Source organism: Oncorhynchus mykiss, chromosome 2 (genome assembly GCF_057628025.1).
Source record: "Oncorhynchus mykiss isolate SJ-2025 chromosome 2, ASM5762802v1, whole genome shotgun sequence".
Lineage (NCBI taxonomy): Eukaryota > Metazoa > Chordata > Actinopteri > Salmoniformes > Salmonidae > Oncorhynchus > Oncorhynchus mykiss.
The window spans coordinates 98461510-98481590 of record NC_143023.1 but is presented as its reverse complement, the minus strand read 5'-3'; the positions used below and the strand labels follow the sequence as shown (position 1 = coordinate 98481590).

General features: G+C 44.3%; 1 protein-coding gene across 2 annotated transcripts; it reads right to left on the bottom strand.

Moving 5' to 3' along the window:
- Positions 1-12142: 12142 nt before the first annotated feature.
- lmo2 (LIM domain only 2 (rhombotin-like 1)) lies at positions 12143-14888 on the bottom strand. Of its 2 annotated transcripts, NM_001160508.1 has the most exon segments (4): positions 12466-12782; positions 12836-13081; positions 13382-13597; positions 14135-14508. In NM_001160508.1, coding segments are annotated over 3 exon segments (480 nt in total). In that variant the 5' UTR covers positions 14176-14508; the 3' UTR covers positions 12466-12782; positions 12836-12858.
- Between the last annotated feature and the right edge of the window lie 5193 nt (positions 14889-20081).

The following is a 20081-nucleotide window of genomic DNA, read 5'->3' as shown; positions in this document are numbered from 1 at the left end:
CTCACCTTTTCATTTTTACTATCTTACTATCTATTCATCTCTCTCCCTATCTCTCTCTCTCTCTCTCTCCACCTAACCTTTCATTCTCATTCTCTCGTTCCTGTAATCTGTCATTTCTTCTTTCAGCTATTATGTCTTCCTCTCCTCCTTTTCACAGTTGTCTAGAACACATGTGTGAATGTGTGTAGTGATGGATCGAATGATAGTAATGATTATTACTGTACTGCCTGGCTCCCTGCTGGCTGGGCCTCATTACTGTACTGCCTGGCTCCCTGCTGGCTGGGCTGGCTGTGCCTCAAAATCATACTGCCTGTCTCCCTGGTGGCTGGCTCCCTACTGGCTGGGCCTCATTACTGTACTGCCTGGCTCCCTGCTGGCTGGGCTGGCTGTGCCTCAAAATCATACTGCCTGTCTCCCTGGTGGCTGGCTCCCTACTGGCTGGGCCTCATTACTGTACTGCCTGGCTCCCTGCTGGCTGGGCTGGCTGTGCCTCAAAATCATACTGCCTGTCTCCCTGGTGGCTGGCTCCCTACTGGCTGGGCCTCATTACTGTACTGCCTGGCTCCCTGCTGGCTGGGCTGGCTGTGCCTCAAAATCATACTGCCTGTCTCCCTGGTGGCTGGCTCCCTGGTGGCTGGGCCTCATTACTGTACTGCCTGGCTCCCTGCTGGCTGGGCTGGCTGTGCCTCAAAATCATACTGCCTGTCTCCCTGGTGGCTGGCTCCCTGGTGGCTGGGCCTCATTACTGTACTGCCTGGCTCCCTGCTGGCTGGGCTGGCTGTGCCTCAAAATCATACTGCCTGTCTCCCTGGTGGCTGGCTCCCTACTGGCTGGGCCTCATTACTGTACTGCCTGGCTCCCTGCTGGCTGGGCTGGCTGTGCCTCAAAATCATACTGCCTGTCTCCCTGGTGGCTGGCTCCCTGGTGGCTGGGCCTCATTACTGTACTGCCTGGCTCCCTGCTGGCTGGGCTGGCTGTGCCTCAAAATCATACTGCCTGTCTCCCTGGTGGCTGGCTCCCTGGTGGCTGGGCCTCATTACTGTACTGCCTGGCTCCCTGCTGGCTGGGCTGGCTGTGCCTCAAAATCATACTGCCTGTCTCCCTGGTGGCTGGCTCCCTGGTGGCTGGGCCTCATTACCATACTGCCTGTCTCCCTGGTGGCTGGGCCTCATTACTGTACTGCCTGGCTCTCTGGCTCTCTGTTGGCTCTCTGTTGATTGTGCATCATTTCTGTGCTGGCTGGGTCTCTGCTAACTGGGCCTAATTATTGTGCTTCCTGGCTCTCTGTTGGCTCTCTGCTGGCTTGATGCTGGCTCTCTGTTGGCTTGGCCTCATATCAGACCAGGAGCCCAGGAGACCATAGGCATCCATCAGAACACACACGCCATCTACTGGACACAGTGAACATAACACCACCTCACAGTTGCATGATCCAGGATAATTGGGGTTTCACGCAATGGGTGAGACCTCACCCCTCTGCTCTGTTGGACAAAAACAAGCCTGATCCTCAGTACACACTGTGGTTTCATCCTCGGTAAGTCTCCTTGGTTTCCATGAGCACAGCTGGTTGTTTTTAGGTATACCCGTTGGGCAATGCTGTGACATAGGTACTGAGAGACGAAACAGACCCTCCTCTGCACACAAACACAGAACACAGCATTACACTCCCGGCCTTGTGTGCAGCTGCTAGGGATGACACAAGAGGAACAGAACGCCTTTATTGAGACCCGCTGAGGGTGTGTGTGTGTGTGTGTGTGTGTGTGTGTGTGTGTGTGTGTGTGTGTGTGTGTGTGTGAGTTCATGTGTGAGTTCATGTGTGAGTTCATGTGTGAGTTTGTGTGTGAGTTTGTGTGTGAGTTTGTGTGTGAGTATGTGTGTGAGTTTGTGTGTGAGTTCGTGTGTGAGTTCGTGCATGCGTGTGAGTGAGTCAGGGCTGCTCTCTGGAGAAGCTCAGGCTGGAGGGCGCTGCACTGGAGGAGAGCAAGAGGAGAAGAAGGGAATGGAAAGCAGACCAGACCAGGCCAGGCAAGACAAGGCCTGAACCAGGAATGAACCAGGCCAGACCAGACCAGCTTGTTGGTTGCATGGTCCTGTGAGGCTCTGTTCTGTGGGTTTCTGATCTACTGGACGTTGTGAAGGGACCAGGGACTGGCGGCATCTCTTTGTCTCCATTCTCTTCATTAAACCCAATGAACTCCCTCCAGCAGGGATCAGGTCCCTAGGGTACAGAGGATCAGGCCCCTGGGGTACAGAGGATCAGGTCCCTAGGGTACAGAGGATCAGGCCCCTAGGGTACAGAGGATCAGGTCCCTAGGGTACAGAGGATCAGGTCCTTAGCGTACAGAGGATCAGGCCCCTGGGGTACAGAGGATCAGGCCCCTAGGGTACAGAGGATCAGGTCCCTAGGGTACAGAGGATCAGGCCCCTAGGGTACAGAGGATCAGGCCCCTAGGGTACAGAGGATCAGGTCCCTAGGGCACAGAGGATCAAGCCCCTAGGGTACAGAGTATCAGGCCCCTAGGGTACAGAAGATCAGGCCCCTAGGGTACAGAGGATCAGGTCCCTGGGGTACAGAGGATCAGGTCCCTAGGGTACAGAGGATCAGGTCCCTAGGGTACAGAGGATCAGGTCCCTAGGGTACAGAGGATCAGGCCCCTAGGGTACAGAGGATCAGGTCCGTAGGGTACAGAGGATCAGGTCTGCTGCTTAGGGGAGAAATGAAGAAGTATCAGTCATGTTGGAACACAACACAAACGCACTCATACAGATCTCCACCCAACACATCCCTAATACAACATATTCAGCCCCTCCACCCAACACATCCCTAATATAACATATTCAGCCCCTCCACCCAACACATCCCTAATACAACATATTCAAGCACTTTCGTTCTTTGCCGACGACCAGCGAGCGGAACTCAAGTTTCTGATTATCTAAAGACAACTGAGGATAGCAGTGAGGTTCTGGGATGGAACCACAGGAGCCTTGAGCTGGTCAGTGTGTGTGTGTGTGTGTGTGTGTGTGTGTGTGTGTGTGTGTGTGTGTGTGTGTGTGTGTGTGTGTGTGTGTGTGTGTGTGTGTGTGTGTGTGTGTGTGTGTGTGTGTGTGTGTGTGTGTGTGTGTGTAGCCTTATGGGCTATATTCTGGGAGCTGGATGACATGAAGAAGAGCAACATTATCACGATGATGGGTACCAGCTTTACACACACACACACACACACACACACAAACACACACTCACATAGACACACACACACACACACACACACACACACGCACACACGCACACACATGCACACAGTCACACACAGTCACACACACACACACAAAGGAACAACATCATGTCCTCATTATCGTCATCAGCCACGTATTTCTCTGTTTTGCATTTCATTCCCCCCCTTTCTGATCGTGCAGACTGACTCTCAATATGTAGGCTGAAGGTATCTGACTCTCAATATGTAGGCTGAAGGTATCTGACTCTCAATATGTAGGCTGAAGGTATCTGACTCTCAATATGTAGGCTGAAGGTACAGTATTAGACTCTCAATATGTAGGCTGAAGGTATCTGACTCTCAATATGTAGGCTGAAGGTACAGTATCAGACTCTCAATATGTAGGCTGAAGGTATCTGACTCTCAATATGTAGGCTGAAGGTACAGTATCAGACTCTCAATATGTAGGCTGAAGGTACAGTATCAGACTCTCAATATGTAGGCTGAAGGTATCTGACTCTCAATATGTAGGCTGAAGGTACAGTATCAGACTCTCAATATGTAGGCTGGAGGTATCTGACTCTCAATATGTAGGCTGAAGGTACAGTATCTGACTCTCAATATGTAGGCTGAAGGTACAGTATCAGACTCTCAATATGTAGACTGAAGGTACAGTATCAGACTCTCAATATGTAGGCTGAAGGTATCTGACTTTCAATATGTAGGCTGAAGGTACAGTATCTGACTCTCAATATGTAGGCTGAAGGTACAGTATCAGACTCTCAATATGTAGGCTAAAGGTACAGTATCAGACTCTCAATATGTAGGCTGAAGGTATCTGACTCTCAATATGTAGGCTGAAGGTATCTGACTCTCAATATGTAGGCTGAAGGTACAGTATCAGACTCTCAATATGTAGGCTGAAGGTATCTGACTCTCAATATGTAGGCTGAAGGTATCTGACTCTCAATATGTAGGCTGAAGGTACAGTATCAGACTCTCAATATGTAGGCTGAAGGTACAGTATCAGACTCTCAATATGTAGGCTGAAGGTATCTGACTCTCAATATGTAGGCTGAAGGTATCTGACTCTCAATATGTAGGCTGAAGGTACAGCATCTGACTCTCAATATGTAGGCTGAAGGTATCTGACTCTCAATATGTAGACTGAAGGTACAGTATCAGACTCTCAATATGTAGACTGAAGGTATCTGACTCTCAATATGTAGGCTGAAGGTATCTGACTCTCAATATGTAGGCTGAAGGTACAGTATCAGACTCTCAATATGTAGGCTGAAGGTATCTGACTCTCAATATGTAGGCTGAAGGTATCTCACTCTCAATATGTAGGCTGAAGGTACAGTATCAGACTCTCAATATGTAGGCTGAAGGTATCTGACTCTCAATATGTAGGCTGAAGGTATCTGACTCTCAATATGTAGGCTGAAGGTACAGTATCAGACTCTCAATATGTAGACTGAAGGTATCATAAACTGAAAGAATCCACCAATGACTTGTCAGATCCAGTGGTAGTAGAGTTATATGTGTTGGAATGTAACACATAGTCCTCTGGTGACCTCTTCTGGTTTAGATACAGGAACAGACAGTGTGTTTCCCCATCAGGAAGTGTTATATAGCTACAGTGTGTTGTCCCATCAGGAAGTGCTATATAGCTACAGTGTGTTTCCCTACAGGAAGTGCTATATAGCTACAGTGTGTTGTCCCTACAGGAAGTGCTATATAGCTACAGTGTGTTGTCCCTACAGGAAGTGCTGTATAGCTACAGTGTGTTGTCCCTACAGGAAGTGCTATATAGCTACAGTGTGTTGTCCCTACAGGAAGTGCTATATAGCTACAGTGTGTTGTCCCTACAGGAAGTGCTATATCGCTACAGTGTGTTGTCCCTACAGGAAGTGCTATATAGCTACAGTGTGTTGTCCCTACAGGAAGTGCTATATAGCTACAGTGTGTTTCCCCATCAGGAAGTGCTATATAGCTACAGTGTGTTGTCCCTACAGGAAGTGCTATATAGCTACAGTGTGTTGTCCCTACAGGAAGTGCTATATAGCTACAGTGTGTTGTCCCTACAGGAAGTGCTATATAGCTACAGTGTGTTGTCCCTACAGGAAGTGCTATATAGCTACAGTGTGTTGTCCCTACAGGAAGTGTTATATAGCTACAGTGTGTTGTCCCTACAGGAAGTGCTATATCGCTACAGTGTGTTGTCCCTACAGGAAGTGTTATATAGCTACAGTGTGTTTCCCCATCAGGAAGTGCTATATCGCTACAGTGTGTTGTCCCTACAGGAAGTGCTATATCGCTACAGTGTGTTGCCCCTACAGGAAGTGCTATATCGCTACAGTGTGTTTCCCCATCAGGAAGTGCTATATCGCTACAGTGTGTTTCCCCATCAGGAAGTGTTATATAGCTACAGTGTGTTGTCCCTACAGGAAGTGCTATATCGCTACAGTGTGTTTCCCCATCAGGAAGTGCTATATCGCTACAGTGTGTTGTCCCTACAGGAAGTGTTATATAGCTACAGTGTGTTGTCCCTACAGGAAGTGCTATATCGCTACAGTGTGTTGTCCCTACAGGAAGTGCTATATAGCTGCAGTGTGTTTCCCCATCAGGAAGTGCTATATCGCTACAGTGTGTTGACCCTACAGGAAGTGGTATATAGCTACAGTGTGTTGTCCCTACAGGAAGTGTTATATTGCTACAGTGTGTTGTCCCTACAGAAAGTGCTATATAGCTACAGTGTGTTTCCCCATCAGGAAGTGCTATATCGCTACAGTGTGTTGTCCCTACAGGAAGTGTTATATAGCTACAGTGTGTTGTCCCTACAGGAAGTGCTATATCGCTACAGTGTGTTTCCCCATCAGGAAGTTTTATATAGCTACAGTGTGTTGCCTCTACAGGAAGTGCTATATAGCTATAGTGTGTTTCCCCATCAGGAAGTGCTATATCACTACAGTGTGTTGCAAATACAGGAAGTGCTATATAGCTACAGTGTGTTGCCTCTACAGGAAGTGCTATATAGCTACAGAGTGTTGCAAATACAGGAAGTGCTACACAGCTACAGTGTGTTTCCCCTACAGGAAGTTATTTTTGCAAGAGTGTTTTGCCCCTAAATGAAGTGCTATATAGCTACAGTGTGTTGCCCCTACATGAAGTGCTATATAGCTACAGTGTGTTGCCCCTACATGAAGTGCTATATAGCTACAGTGTGTTGTCCCTACAGGAAGTGCTATATAGCTACAGTGTGTTGCCCCTACAGGAAGTGCTACATAGCAACAGTGTGTTGCCTTTAAAAGTAAGTACTATTTTGCTACTGTGAGTTGCCCCTACAGGAAGTGCTATATAGCTACAGTGTGTTGTCCCTACAGGAAGTGCTATATCGCTACAGTGTGTTTTCCCATCAGGAAGTGCTATATTGCTACAGTGTGTTGTCCATACAGGAAGTGCTATATCGCTACAGTGTGTTGTCCCTACAGGAAGTGCTATATTGCTACAGTGTGTTGTCCCTACAGGAAGTGCTATATCGCTACAGTGTGTTTTCCCATCAGGAAGTGCTATATCGCTACAGTGTGTTGTCCCTACAGGAAGTGTTATATAGCTACAGTGTGTTGTCCCTACAGGAAGTGCTATATCGCTACAGTGTGTTTCCCCATCAGGAAGTGTTATATAGCTACAGTGTGTTGCCTCTACAGGAAGTGCTATATAGCTATAGTGTGTTTCCCCATCAGGAAGTGCTAAATCACTACAGTGTGTTTCCCCATCAGGAAGTGCTATATCACTACAGTGTGTTGCAAATACAGGAAGTGCTATATAGCTACAGTGTGTTGCCTCTACAGGAAGTGCTATATAGCTACAGAGTGTTGCAAATACAGGAAGTGCTACACAGCTACAGTGTGTTTCCCCTACAGGAAGTTATTTTTGCAAGAGTGTTTTGCCCCTACATGAAGTGCTATATAGCTACAGTGTGTTGCCCCTACATGAAGTGCTATATAGCTACAGTGTGTTGCCCCTACATGAAGTGCTATATAGGTACAGTGTGTTGTCCCTACAGGAAGTGCTATATAGCTACAGTGTGTTGCCCCTACAGGAAGTGCTACATAGCAACAGTGTGTTGCCTTTAAAAGTAAGTACTATTTTGCTACTGTGAGTTGCCCCTACAGGAAGTGCTATATAGCTACAGTGTGTTGTCCCTACAGGAAGTGCTATATAGCTACAGTGTGTTGTCCCTACAGGAAGTGCTATATCGCTACAGTGTGTTTCCCCATCAGGAAGTGCTATATTGCTACAGTGTGTTGTCCATACAGGAAGTGCTATATCGCTACAGTGTGTTGTCCCTACAGGAAGTGCTATATCGCTACAGTGTGTTGTCCCTACAGGAAGTGCTATATCGCTACAGTGTGTTTCCCCATCAGGAAGTGCTATATCGCTACAGTGTGTTGTCCCTACAGGAAGTGCTATATCGCTACAGTGTGTTGTCCCTACAGGAAGTGCTATATAGCTACAGTGTGTTGTCCCTACAGGAAGTGTTATATAGCTACAGTGTGTTGTCCCTACAGGAAGTGCTATATCGCTACAGTGTGTTGTCCCTACAGGAAGTGCTATATAGCTACAGTGTGTTTCCCCATCAGGAAGTGCTATATCGCTACAGTGTGTTGACCCTACAGGAAGTGCTATATAGCTACAGTGTGTTGCCCCTACAGGAAGTGCTATATAGCTACAGTGTGTTGACCCTACAGGAAGTGTTATATAGCTACAGTGTTTTGCCCCTACAGGAAGTGCTATATAGCTACAGTGTGTTGCCCCTACAGGAAGTGCTATATCGCTAGAGTGTGTTTCCCCATCAGGAAGTGTTATATAGCTACAGTGTGTTGTCCCTACAGGAAGTGCTATTTAGCTACAGTGTGTTGTCCCTACAGGAAGTGTTATATAGCTACAGTGTGTTGTCCCTACAGGAAGTGCTATATCGCTACAGTGTGTTTCCCCATCAGGAAGTGTTATATAGCTACAGTGTGTTGCCTCTACAGGAAGTGCTATATAGCTACAGTGTGTTTCCCCATCAGGAAGTGCTATATCACTACAGTGTGTTGCAAATACAGGAAGTGCTATATAGCTACAGTGTGTTGCCTCTACAGGAAGTGCTATATCACTACAGAGTGTTGCAAATACAGGAAGTGCTACACAGCTACAGTGTGTTTCCCCTACAGGAAGTTATTTTTGCAAGAGTGTTTTGCCCCTACATGAAGTGCTATATAGCTACAGTGTGTTGCCCCTACATGAAGTGTTATATAGCTACAGTGTGTTGCCCCTACAGGAAGTGCTACATAGCAACAGTGTGTTGCCTTTAAAAGGAAATACTATTTTGCTACTGTGAGTTGCCCCTACAGGAAGTGCTATATAGCTACAGTGTGTTGTCCCTACAGGAAGTGCTATATAGCTACAGTGTGTTGTCCCTACAGGAAGTGCTATATAGCTACAGTGTGTTGCCCCTACATGAAGTGCTATATAGGTACAGTGTGTTGTCCCTACAGGAAGTGCTATATAGCTACAGTGTGTTGCCCCTACAGGAAGTGCTACATAGCAACAGTGTGTTGCCTTTAAAAGTAAGTACTATTTTGCTACTGTGAGTTGCCCCTACAGGAAGTGCTATATAGCTACAGTGTGTTGTCCCTACAGGAAGTGCTATATAGCTACAGTGTGTTGTCCCTACAGGAAGTGCTATATCGCTACAGTGTGTTTCCCCATCAGGAAGTGCTATATTGCTACAGTGTGTTGTCCATACAGGAAGTGCTATATCGCTACAGTGTGTTGTCCCTACAGGAAGTGCTATATCGCTACAGTGTGTTGTCCCTACAGGAAGTGCTATATCGCTACAGTGTGTTTCCCCATCAGGAAGTGCTATATCGCTACAGTGTGTTGTCCCTACAGGAAGTGCTATATCGCTACAGTGTGTTGTCCCTACAGGAAGTGCTATATAGCTACAGTGTGTTGTCCCTACAGGAAGTGTTATATAGCTACAGTGTGTTGTCCCTACAGGAAGTGCTATATCGCTACAGTGTGTTGTCCCTACAGGAAGTGCTATATAGCTACAGTGTGTTTCCCCATCAGGAAGTGCTATATCGCTACAGTGTGTTGACCCTACAGGAAGTGCTATATAGCTACAGTGTGTTGCCCCTACAGGAAGTGCTATATAGCTACAGTGTGTTGACCCTACAGGAAGTGTTATATAGCTACAGTGTTTTGCCCCTACAGGAAGTGCTATATAGCTACAGTGTGTTGCCCCTACAGGAAGTGCTATATCGCTACAGTGTGTTTCCCCATCAGGAAGTGCTATATAGCTACAGTGTGTTGCCCCTACAGGAAGTGCTATATAGCTACAGTGTGTTTCCCCATCAGGAAGTGTTATATCGCTACAGTGTGTTGTCCTTACAGGAAGTGTTATATAGCTACAGTGTGTTGTCCCTACAGGAAGTGTTATATAGCTACAGTGTGTTGTCCCTACAGGAAGTGCTATATCGCTACAGTGTGTTTCCCCATCAGGAAGTGTTATATAGCTACAGTGTGTTGCCTCTACAGGAAGTGCTATATAGCTACAGTGTGTTTCCCCATCAGGAAGTGCTATATCACTACAGTGTGTTTCCCCATCAGGAAGTGCTATATCACTACAGTGTGTTGCAAATACAGGAAGTGCTATATAGCTACAGTGTGTTGCCTCTACAGGAAGTGCTATATCACTACAGAGTGTTGCAAATACAGGAAGTGCTACACAGCTACAGTGTGTTTCCCCTACAGGAAGTTATTTTTGCAAGAGTGTTTTGCCCCTACATGAAGTGCTATATAGCTACAGTGTGTTGCCCCTACATGAAGTGTTATATAGCTACAGTGTGTTGCCCCTACATGAAGTGCTATATAGCTACAGTGTGTTGCCCCTACATGAAGTGCTATATAGCTACAGTGTGTTGTCCCTACAGGAAGTGCTATATAGCTACAGTGTGTTGCCCCTACAGGAAGTGCTACATAGCAACAGTGTGTTGCCTTTAAAAGGAAATACTATTTTGCTACTGTGAGTTGCCCCTACAGGAAGTGCTATATAGCTACAGTGTGTTGTCCCTACAGGAAGTGCTATATAGCTACAGTGTGTTGTCCCTACAGGAAGTGCTATATAGCTACAGTGTGTTGCCCCTATAGGAAGTGCTACATAGCAACAGTGTGTTGCCCCTATAGGAAGTGCTACATAGCAACAGTGTGTTGCCCCTACAAGAAGTGCTATATAGCTACAGTGTGTTGCCTTTAAAAGGAAGTGCTATATCGCTACAGTGTGTTGTCCCTACAGGAAGTGCTACATAGCTACAGAGTCTTTCCCCTACAGGAAGTGCTATATCACTATAGTGTGTTGTCTCTACAGGAAGTGCTATATCACTTCAGTTTGTTGCCCCTGCAGGAAGTGCTCTTCAAGCATTTCGCTACACTCGCATTAACATCTGCTAACCATGTGGATTTAACAAATACAATTTGATTTGATATTGCTACAGTGTGTTGTCCCTACAGGAAGTCCTATATAGCTACATGTAACAGTATAACTTTAGACCGTCCCCTCGCCCATACCCGGGCACAAACCAGGGACCCTCTGCACACATCAACAACAGTCACCCACAAAGCATCGTTACCCATCGCTCCACAAAGGCCGCGGCCCTTGCAGAGCAAGTGGAACCACTACTTCAAGGTCTCAGAGTGACGTCACCAATTGAAACGCTATTTAGCGCGCACCGCTAACTAAGCTAGCCGTTTCACATCCGTTACATACATTGTGTTGTCCCTACAGGAAGTCCTATATAGCTGCAGTGTGTTGTCCCTACAGGAAGTGCTATATAGCTACAGTGTGTTGTCCCTACAGGAAGTCCTATATAGCTGCAGTGTGTTGCCCCTGGATCACGCTTCAGTACCAGGCAGTCCGACGGATGAATCTGGGTTTGATGAATCTGGGTTTGATGAATCTGGGTTTGATGAATCTGGGTTTGCTAGGAGAACGCTACTTGCCCGAATGCATAGTGTCAACTCTAAAGTTTAGTTTAGGAGGAATAATTGTCTGGGGTTGTTTTTCATAGTTCGGGCTAGGCACCTTAATACCAGTGGAGGGAAATCTTAACAGTACAGTTACATTCTAGATGATTCTGTGCTCCCAACTTTGCGGCAACAGTTTGGGTAATGCCCTTTCCTGTTACAGCATGACAATGCCCCCGTGCACAAAGCGAGGTCTATACAGAAATGGTTTGTTGAGATCGGTGTGGAAGAACTTGACTAGCCTGCACAGAGCCCTGACCTCAACCCCATCGAATACCTTTGGGATGAATTGGAATGCCAACTGCCAGCCAGGCCTAATCGCCCAACATCAGTGCCCGACCTCACTAATGCTCTTGTGGCTGAATGGAAGCAAGTCCCTGCAGCAATGTTCCAACATCTAGTGGAAAGCCTTCCCAGAAGAGTGGAGGCTGTTATAGCAGCAATGTTCCAACATCTAGTGGAAAGCCTTCCCAGAAGAGTGGAGGCTGTTATAGCAGCAATGTTCCAACATCTAGTGGAAAGCCTTCCCAGAAGAGTGGAGGGTGTTATAGCAGCGAAGGTGGGAACAACTCCATATTAAATGCCCATGATTTTGGAATGAGATGTTCGAAGAGCAGGTGTCCACATACTTTTGGTCTTGTAGTGTAAATAAAAAAAAATATGATACTTTAACATTTTTTATCTTTGCTCCAGCCAACGAATATAAAATGTATCCTCTGAAAAGCGAGGATCCGTGGTCTACTAAATGTAACATATTTTAATGAGGGTTTAATTAAACATATATATATAACAAATATCCCAAAGTTTATGAGCCATATTGAAACAAAAGAAAAGTTACAAAAACAAAACACATAAAGATTGGAAACTTGTATTTTGAACTTGGCCACTAGGGGGCGCATGTGGACTCCCCAAACAGACCTTCACTTTACGAATGTATTACTTCGGAATGGACCAGACCTTTTTGGACATAACACTTTATATATATTCATAACAAATGTCATAATACATATTTCTCTAGAGGTGAAATAACAGTGTTGGACTACAACAAATTCCAGTGACATCGCTCATCATTTAGCTCAATGAGCAAATCTCTATTACAACTGTATGATACAAGAAATATTGAGATTTCTGCAATGAGCACATAGATTATTGCATTATTACATTTTCCTTTTTTTTTGCATTGAAAGGGTGGAACCAGTTCTCCATTCACTGGTGGATCGAGCCTTCATTTAGCCTCCAGTACAGATCAATGGTGAAACAACTCTCTTCAAACATCTAACAGATTTGAGAGGTACAAGAGAGTCTGTATGTGGTGACCTTTGTCCGAAAGTTTGAGATCTATTATCTTGCTGTACATCTGGAGATATTTTATCATGCTGTTGATCCCAAATGGAGAGATCACAATCACAATCAAAACCATCTCATCTTTGTGTTCTACAATGTTCTAGAGTTTTCTACAACATGTTTTTGAGGTGCTCTGGAGTGTTGTAGAATGTTCTAGAGTGTTCTACACCATGTTTTTGAGGTGTTCTAAAGTGTTGTAGAATGTTCTAGAGTGTTCATGAATCTGCTAAACCATGTTGTTGTTGAGTTTGGTCCACTCAAAGATGTCCTGCTCACACACAATGTCCGAGTTGATGAGCAAGTAACGGTCCCCGACACAGAAGTGTTTCTGGCAGGCCGCGCATTTAAAACACTCCAGGTGGTAGACCTTGTCCCTCACACGCATGGTCATCTCAAACGCTCTGATTCTCTTCTCACAGCTAGCACACAGCCCGTCCTGTCCAAACAGCCTGGGAGGGAAGGGAGATGAAGGTGTATAACGTCCATGGATAAGCATTAATAAACCATTATAAAGAGTTTACATGCTATTGACTACTTAATATTTTGTCATATTTGTATGAATTTTGGAAACATTTAAAATAATTTAAATTTAAATTTAAATTTAAATTCATTTAAATTATTTATAAAATAATTTATATGGGCAGGATTTCAATTACTTATTGACTCTTGGGGTGTGCCCAACAGCAAAATATCTAACTCTATTTTTGGGGTGAGGGTATATGGTAAATGTCAACTATAAAGTGTCTAACCTGAGGTAGTCTCTGCGACAGAGCTTACGTCCCAGTTTGTAGTAGAGTCTTCGTCCCACCTCTCCCAGTCTGCAGCCACACAGGTCACAGCTCAGACAGTCCTCATGCCAGTACTTCTCTATGGCTTTCAGGAAGAACCTGTCCCCGATGCTCTGCTGGCAACCCCCACAGTTCAGGAGGGACGGGGCCATCTGTAACACCTCGTCCACCGGCTCCCTAGGGGGAACGAGGACAAGAGACAGATGAGGAAATGGAAGAATACAAGTCCATAATAAGAAGGCTGTGTGTGTGTGTGTGTGTGTGTGTGTGTGTGTGTGTTCTACCATGTAATATGCACATATTATTATTAGTTTAACCCACAGGATGGAGCCATTGACCTATATACCAGCGAGTGCAGCACATAATCCCTATGACCTGTTCATACAGCCAAACTATGTACTGACAAAAGGTCACGACATTCATCAGCCTTCTAAATAGACTTATATCGTTCTTTATAATGATCCCTTTCCCATTTATTGGTGCTTCCTTTTTCAATTGGTTCTTTCATGATGTTGTATTTGAATTGGATTATATTCTGAAGAGACTTTGGAAACTGCCACTGGCCTATTGCGTTTGCTTATTCCCAAGCAACTATTGTAATTTGCGTAATAAGACATTCTACAGCAGTATCAAGTCAACATTGAAGGTCCTAAGATTCTATTATAGCCTATTCTATTATATTTCATTGAAACAGCCGACTGGTACGTCACTTACTCGTTAGCCTCCATCGTCTTCCTTTCAATTGCAGATGACATTTTCCCAGTATGTTTTATTTCTCAGGTTGACATCAAGATGTTCCCGCTTCTCTTCTCTGTGATCAGCCTGGCAGGCCCACACCACGGTCACAGTTAAATCTTCAGAACACGCGTGTAACGGTAAATGTCGAAGGGACACACACTGCACCTGCTCTGATATAATGTCGCCCTAGACGTCAGTTGCGCGCGGAATTTGCCTTCATTTTATATGACATAATTTCAATCAGCAGTCTATGTCCAACGAAGATCATCCTGACATGTGACGCATTTTCAATGATGGAGGCTATTCTGTACATTTCCTCAGGCAATTGAGAAACCGCGGTGAAATTCGGTGTAGCCTTCGTCTTTCATAAGTGCATTTTTTTTATTCCATTGCGACTGTATATATGTCTTAAAACACTAGAAGAATTAAAATCAGCAAAGGTTGCTTGACTGAGTCTCCCTTTCCTCTTCAGTTCTTATTTATATTCCCTTCTTCTCCAGACGCGCTCTGTCCTGAGAATGAACGTTACCGCGGTTCCGTTATTGAGCGGCTGCGTCGTGCTTTTAAATACCAGCTCCTGCCCCCTAGCTCGGTCTCTGGTTTCGTTTCACCCTTCCTGCTCACGACTACTTGACAATGGGGGGAAATCGCTCTTAAAGCGACAGATAGCCAGCCCAGAGCAGAGCTCGAGAGCTCAACTCCTTCATGCGTGATTGAAGAAGTAAGTCGTGACAGAACTTGGGGTCACGAAGTGTTGCCTCGAGTTCAAGTGGTGTCTATATGTCTAAATGGCAACACAAGTGAGATAAATAAAAGCCTTTTAGCTTATTTGTGTGAAACATTCTCACTGCACTGTGTGGTAGTCTTATTAGTGCCTGTTTATTTATTGTTTGTTTCATTCCTAATAGGTCAATTACCCAACAGTCAAAATAAAATGAGGAGCAATCATAACATAAATACATTGCTCTGAGTACAGCAGCTCCTGGTGGAAAACCCCAGGTTGGATTATCATGAGCCTTGATGGTGTGTCCATTGCCTTTTATTGAAAAGCATGTTGAAATGTGCCATGGTACGTGTTCTATTGGACAGGGTTTTTTCTCAGCAGTTTTATGATATCACATTGGACGAGTAACATCTGCGTTATAGGAGCATTGGACTTGGTTAACATGCATATATATCATTACAGTCTGAAAACGGGATCTACAACTCTCATGTCCAAAAAAAAAAAGGTTTATTTAACCAGCAGAAAGACTCCCTATCTCTCTCTGTATAATCTGTGTTCTTACACCCATCCTCAACCAACGTCCTCAGGGAGCCTTCCTCTTATCTGCTGCCAGGGTCCCAGGCAAGGCTGGCTGTTAGAGGGAGGGAGACACACACAGCAGTTGGACTGAGCTGAGAGATAAAGCACCTTGCCTACTGCAACACCCGGTTTATACACACTTGTCAGGCATTAATAATCAATCATCATCAACCCCAATTTCCACTGTTACACTACTGCTGATGGTGGGTGGACCGAATACAGCCTGAGAGTGCCAGTCTGTTTGTGCTATCATGCCAACTCATTGTCACTCATTGTCATGCCACTCAAGCTGGCACTCAGGCTAGGCTGAGTGTACTCCTCCCCAGGCAGATGCTTGGTTAAATGTAGGTCGATTACAGCCTGTGGCTAGATTCTGGCTGTTAGGTTGTGTTGTGGGTTTTGTTGTGTAGGCCCAGTGACCACACAGAGACAGAAGCAGAGCTGAGAAGGCCCCGGAGCACAGCTATGTCTAGTGGAGATCTAATGCAGAACAGCTTTGAGAGACAGAGAGATTACTATTCAGAGTTACATGATCACAGAACGGAACACAATTCACAGTTAATGAGTTCTAGAACACCAACCAAGACATTTGGTTAGACAGGAATCTTAAGAGGCTAATGAGTTCTAGAACACCAACCAAGACATTTAGTTAGACAGGAATCTTAAGAGGCTAATGAGTTCTAGAACACCAACCAAGACATTTGGTTAGACAGGAATCTTAAGAGGCTAATGAGTTCTAGAACACAAACCAAGACATTTGGTTAGACAGGAATCTTAAGAGGCTAATGAGTTCTAGAACACCAACCAAGACATTTGGTTAGACAGGAATCTTAATTAAGAGGCTAATGAGTTCTAGAACACTAACCAAGACATTTGGTTAGTCAGGAATCTTAAGGGGCTAATGAGTTCTAGAACACCAAACAAGACATTTGGTTAGACAGGAATCTTAAGAGGCTAATGAGTTCTAGAACACCAACCAAGACATTTGGTTAGACAGGAATCTTAAGAGGCTAATGAGTTCTAGAACACCAACCAAGACATTTGGTTAGACAGGAATCTTAAGAGGCTAATGAGTTCTAGAACACCAACCAAGACATTTGGTTAGACAGGAATCTTAATTAAGAGGCTAATGAGTTCTAGAACACTAACCAAGACATTTGGTTAGACAGGAATCTTAAGGGGCTAATGAGTTCTAGAACAGCAACCAAGACATTTGGTTAGACAGGAATCTTAAGAGGCTAATGAGTTCTAGAACACCAACCAAGACATTTGGTTAGACATGAATCTTAATTAAGAGGCTAATGAGTTCTAGAACACCAACCAAGACATTTGGTTAGACAGGAATCTTAAGGGGCTAATGAGTTCTAGAACACCAACCAAGACATTTGGTTAGACAGGAATCTTAAGAGGCTAATGAGTTCTAGAACACCAACCAAGACATTTGGTTAGACAGGAATCTTAATTAAGAGGCTAATGAGTTCTAGAACACTAACCAAGACATTTGGTTAGACATGAATCTTAATTAAGAGGCTAATGAGTTCTAGAACACCAACCAAGACATTTGGTTAGACAGGAATCTTAAGGGGCTAATGAGTTCTAGAACACCAACCAAGACATTTGGTTAGACAGGAATCTTAAGAGGCTAATGAGTTCTAGAACACCAACCAAGACATTTGGTTAGACAGGAATCTTGGAACCTTTATTTGAAATAGGGTTTTATCTTATCTGATGACAAGTGATTTGCAGAAGAACTTATGATGTCTACGAAAATAGATTTTGGAGTTATGCCTTGACTACGTTTTTTTCACTCTAAATTGTATTTCAAACAAAAATCATTGAGTTAAAAGTTCAACAAACCATACAACTCTACACACAGGACTACTTTTAACAATTTCCTCAGAAAAGTGTCCAAAAACAAATTTTGTGGAAGAACTGTGCAGATGCAAACTTTGGTTAATGGAAATACGGTCAAATCTACCTCAGGTTTTTATGAGACTACTTTCTTTTTTTATACGGTTAAATACAGTGCCTTGCGAAAGTATTCGGCCCCCTTGAACTTTGCGACCTTTTGCCACATTTCAGGCTTCAAACATAAAGATATAAAACTATAGTTTTTTGTGAAGAATCAACAACAAGTGGGACACAATCATGAAGTGGAACGACATTTATTGAATATTTCAAACTTTTTTAACAAATCAAAAACTGAAAAATTGGGCGTGCAAAATTATTCAGCCCCCTTAAGTTAATACTTTGTAGCGCCACCTTTTGCTGCGATTACAACTGTAAGTCGCTTGGGGTATGTCTCTATCAATTTTGCACATCGAGAGACTGAAATTTTTTCCCATTCCTCCTTGCAAAACAGCTCGAGCTCAGTGAGGTTGGATGGAGAGCATTTGTGAACAGCAGTTTTCAGTTCTTTCCACAGATTCTCGATTGGATTCAGGTCTGGACTTTGACTTGGCCATTCTAACACCTGGATATGTTTATTTTTGAACCATTCCATTGTAGATTTTGCTTTATGTTTTGGATCATTGTCTTGTTGGAAGATAAATCTCCATCCCAGTCTCAGGTCTTTTGCAGACTCCATCAGGTTTTCTTCCAGAATGGTCCTGTATTTGGCTCCATCCATCTTCCCATCAATTTGAACCATCTTCCCTGTCCCTGCTGAAGAAAAGCAGGCCCAAACCATGATGCTGCCACCACCATGTTTGACAGTGGGGATGGTGTGTTCAGCTGTGTTGCTTTTACGCCAAACATAACGTTTTGCATTGTTGCCAAAAAGTTCAATTTTGGTTTCATCTGACCAGAGCACCTTCTTCCACATGTTTGGTGTGTCTCCCAGGTGGCTTGTGGCAAACTTTAAACAACACTTTTTATGGATATCTTTAAGAAATGGCTTTCTTCTTGCCACTCTTCCATAAAGGCCAGATTTGTGCAATATACGACTGATTGTTGTCCTATGGACAGAGTCTCCCACCTCAGCTGTAGATCTCTGCAGTTCATCCAGAGTGATCATGGGCCTCTTGGCTGCATCTCTGATCAGTCTTCTCCTTGTATGAGCTGAAAGTTTAGAGGGACGGCCAGGTCTTGGTAGATTTGCAGTGGTCTGATACTCCTTCCATTTCAATATTATCGCTTGCACAGTGCTCCTTGGGATGTTCAAAGCTTGGGAAATCTTTTTGTATCCAAATCCGGCTTTAAACTTCTTCACAACAGTATCTCGGACCTGCCTGGTGTGTTCCTTGTTCTTCATGATGCTCTCTGCGCTTTTGACGGACCTCTGAGACTATCACAGTGCAGGTGCATTTATACGGAGACTTGATTACATACAGGTGGATTGTATTTATCATCATTAGTCATTTAGGTCAACATTGGATCATTCAGAGATCCTCACTGAACTTCTGGAGAGAGTTTGCTGCACTGAAAGTAAAGGGGCTGAATAATTTTGCACGCCCAATTTTTCAGTTTTTGATTTGTTAAAAAAGTTTGAAATATCCAATAAATGTCGTTCCACTTCATGATTGTGTCCCACTTGTTGTTGATTCTTCACAAAAAAATACAGTTTTATATCTTTATGTTTGAAGCCTGAAATGTGGCAAAAGGTCGCAAAGTTCAAGGGGGCCGAATACTTTCGCAAAGCACTGTATCTGCTCTGAATGAAGATTTCTTTGAAACCCAAAACCCAATTTGATGTGCTCCTATTAACTTTACATGTTGGTGCTCATGGATCCTTTGATGGAAAAGGGGAATCATGATGCCCTTATCCAGAGAAACCAACAACACAAGCTTCATCATATACAGTGGCACACAAAAAAGGTGCTATCTAGAACTTAAGAAGGTTAATCGGCTGTCCCCATAGGAGAACCTTTGTTGATCCAGGGAGAACCCTTTTGGTTCCAAGTAGAACCGTTTGAATTCCACGTAGAACCCTTTCCACAGAAGGTTCTACATGGAACCCAAAATGGTTCTACCTGGAACAGAAACGGGTTTTGACCTAGAACCAAAAAGTGTTCTCCTATGGGGACAGTTGATGAATACAATTAAAAACATTTGTCTAAGACTGTAGTCTAGTCTTCCAAGGGCTATGGCAGAAAATCCAAAGACTTTGTGACAACGCAGTCAGCATATCCCCAACAGTTGGTGCTGCTGTGAAGATGAATCCACTACTTAAAACCATTCACCATTTCCTGTGGATTTGACAGGGCAGGCCTAGAAGGATGTGCAATAACTAAAGGTGTCAGCACGCTTCAGTTCGGCTGGTGCCTAGCGAACCGAACGAGTGTGCTCGCATACTCTCTTAAAAACCTTTGTTTGATAAACAAGAAAAAAAAGTGACAATAGTACTGCTTGTCCATTTTGAGACGCCGTAGCCAGTATGCACTTCCTCAAAATAGTCTGAATTCATCTAAAATAACTCAAGAAATCTGTCATACATTTGTTTTTGCAGAGTAGATCTTAGTTGCGCAATTTTACATCACAGAAGAAGAGCCGAAGCTTTCCTGGGAGGGGTCAGGCCTACTTTTTCTACCGCTTACTCTCAATCGCTCCACTGACTCCGCTGTCTGACTGCAGTTGGCTCAAACTGATAGGCGGCTGACGAGGCTGATAGAGCACTTGAGA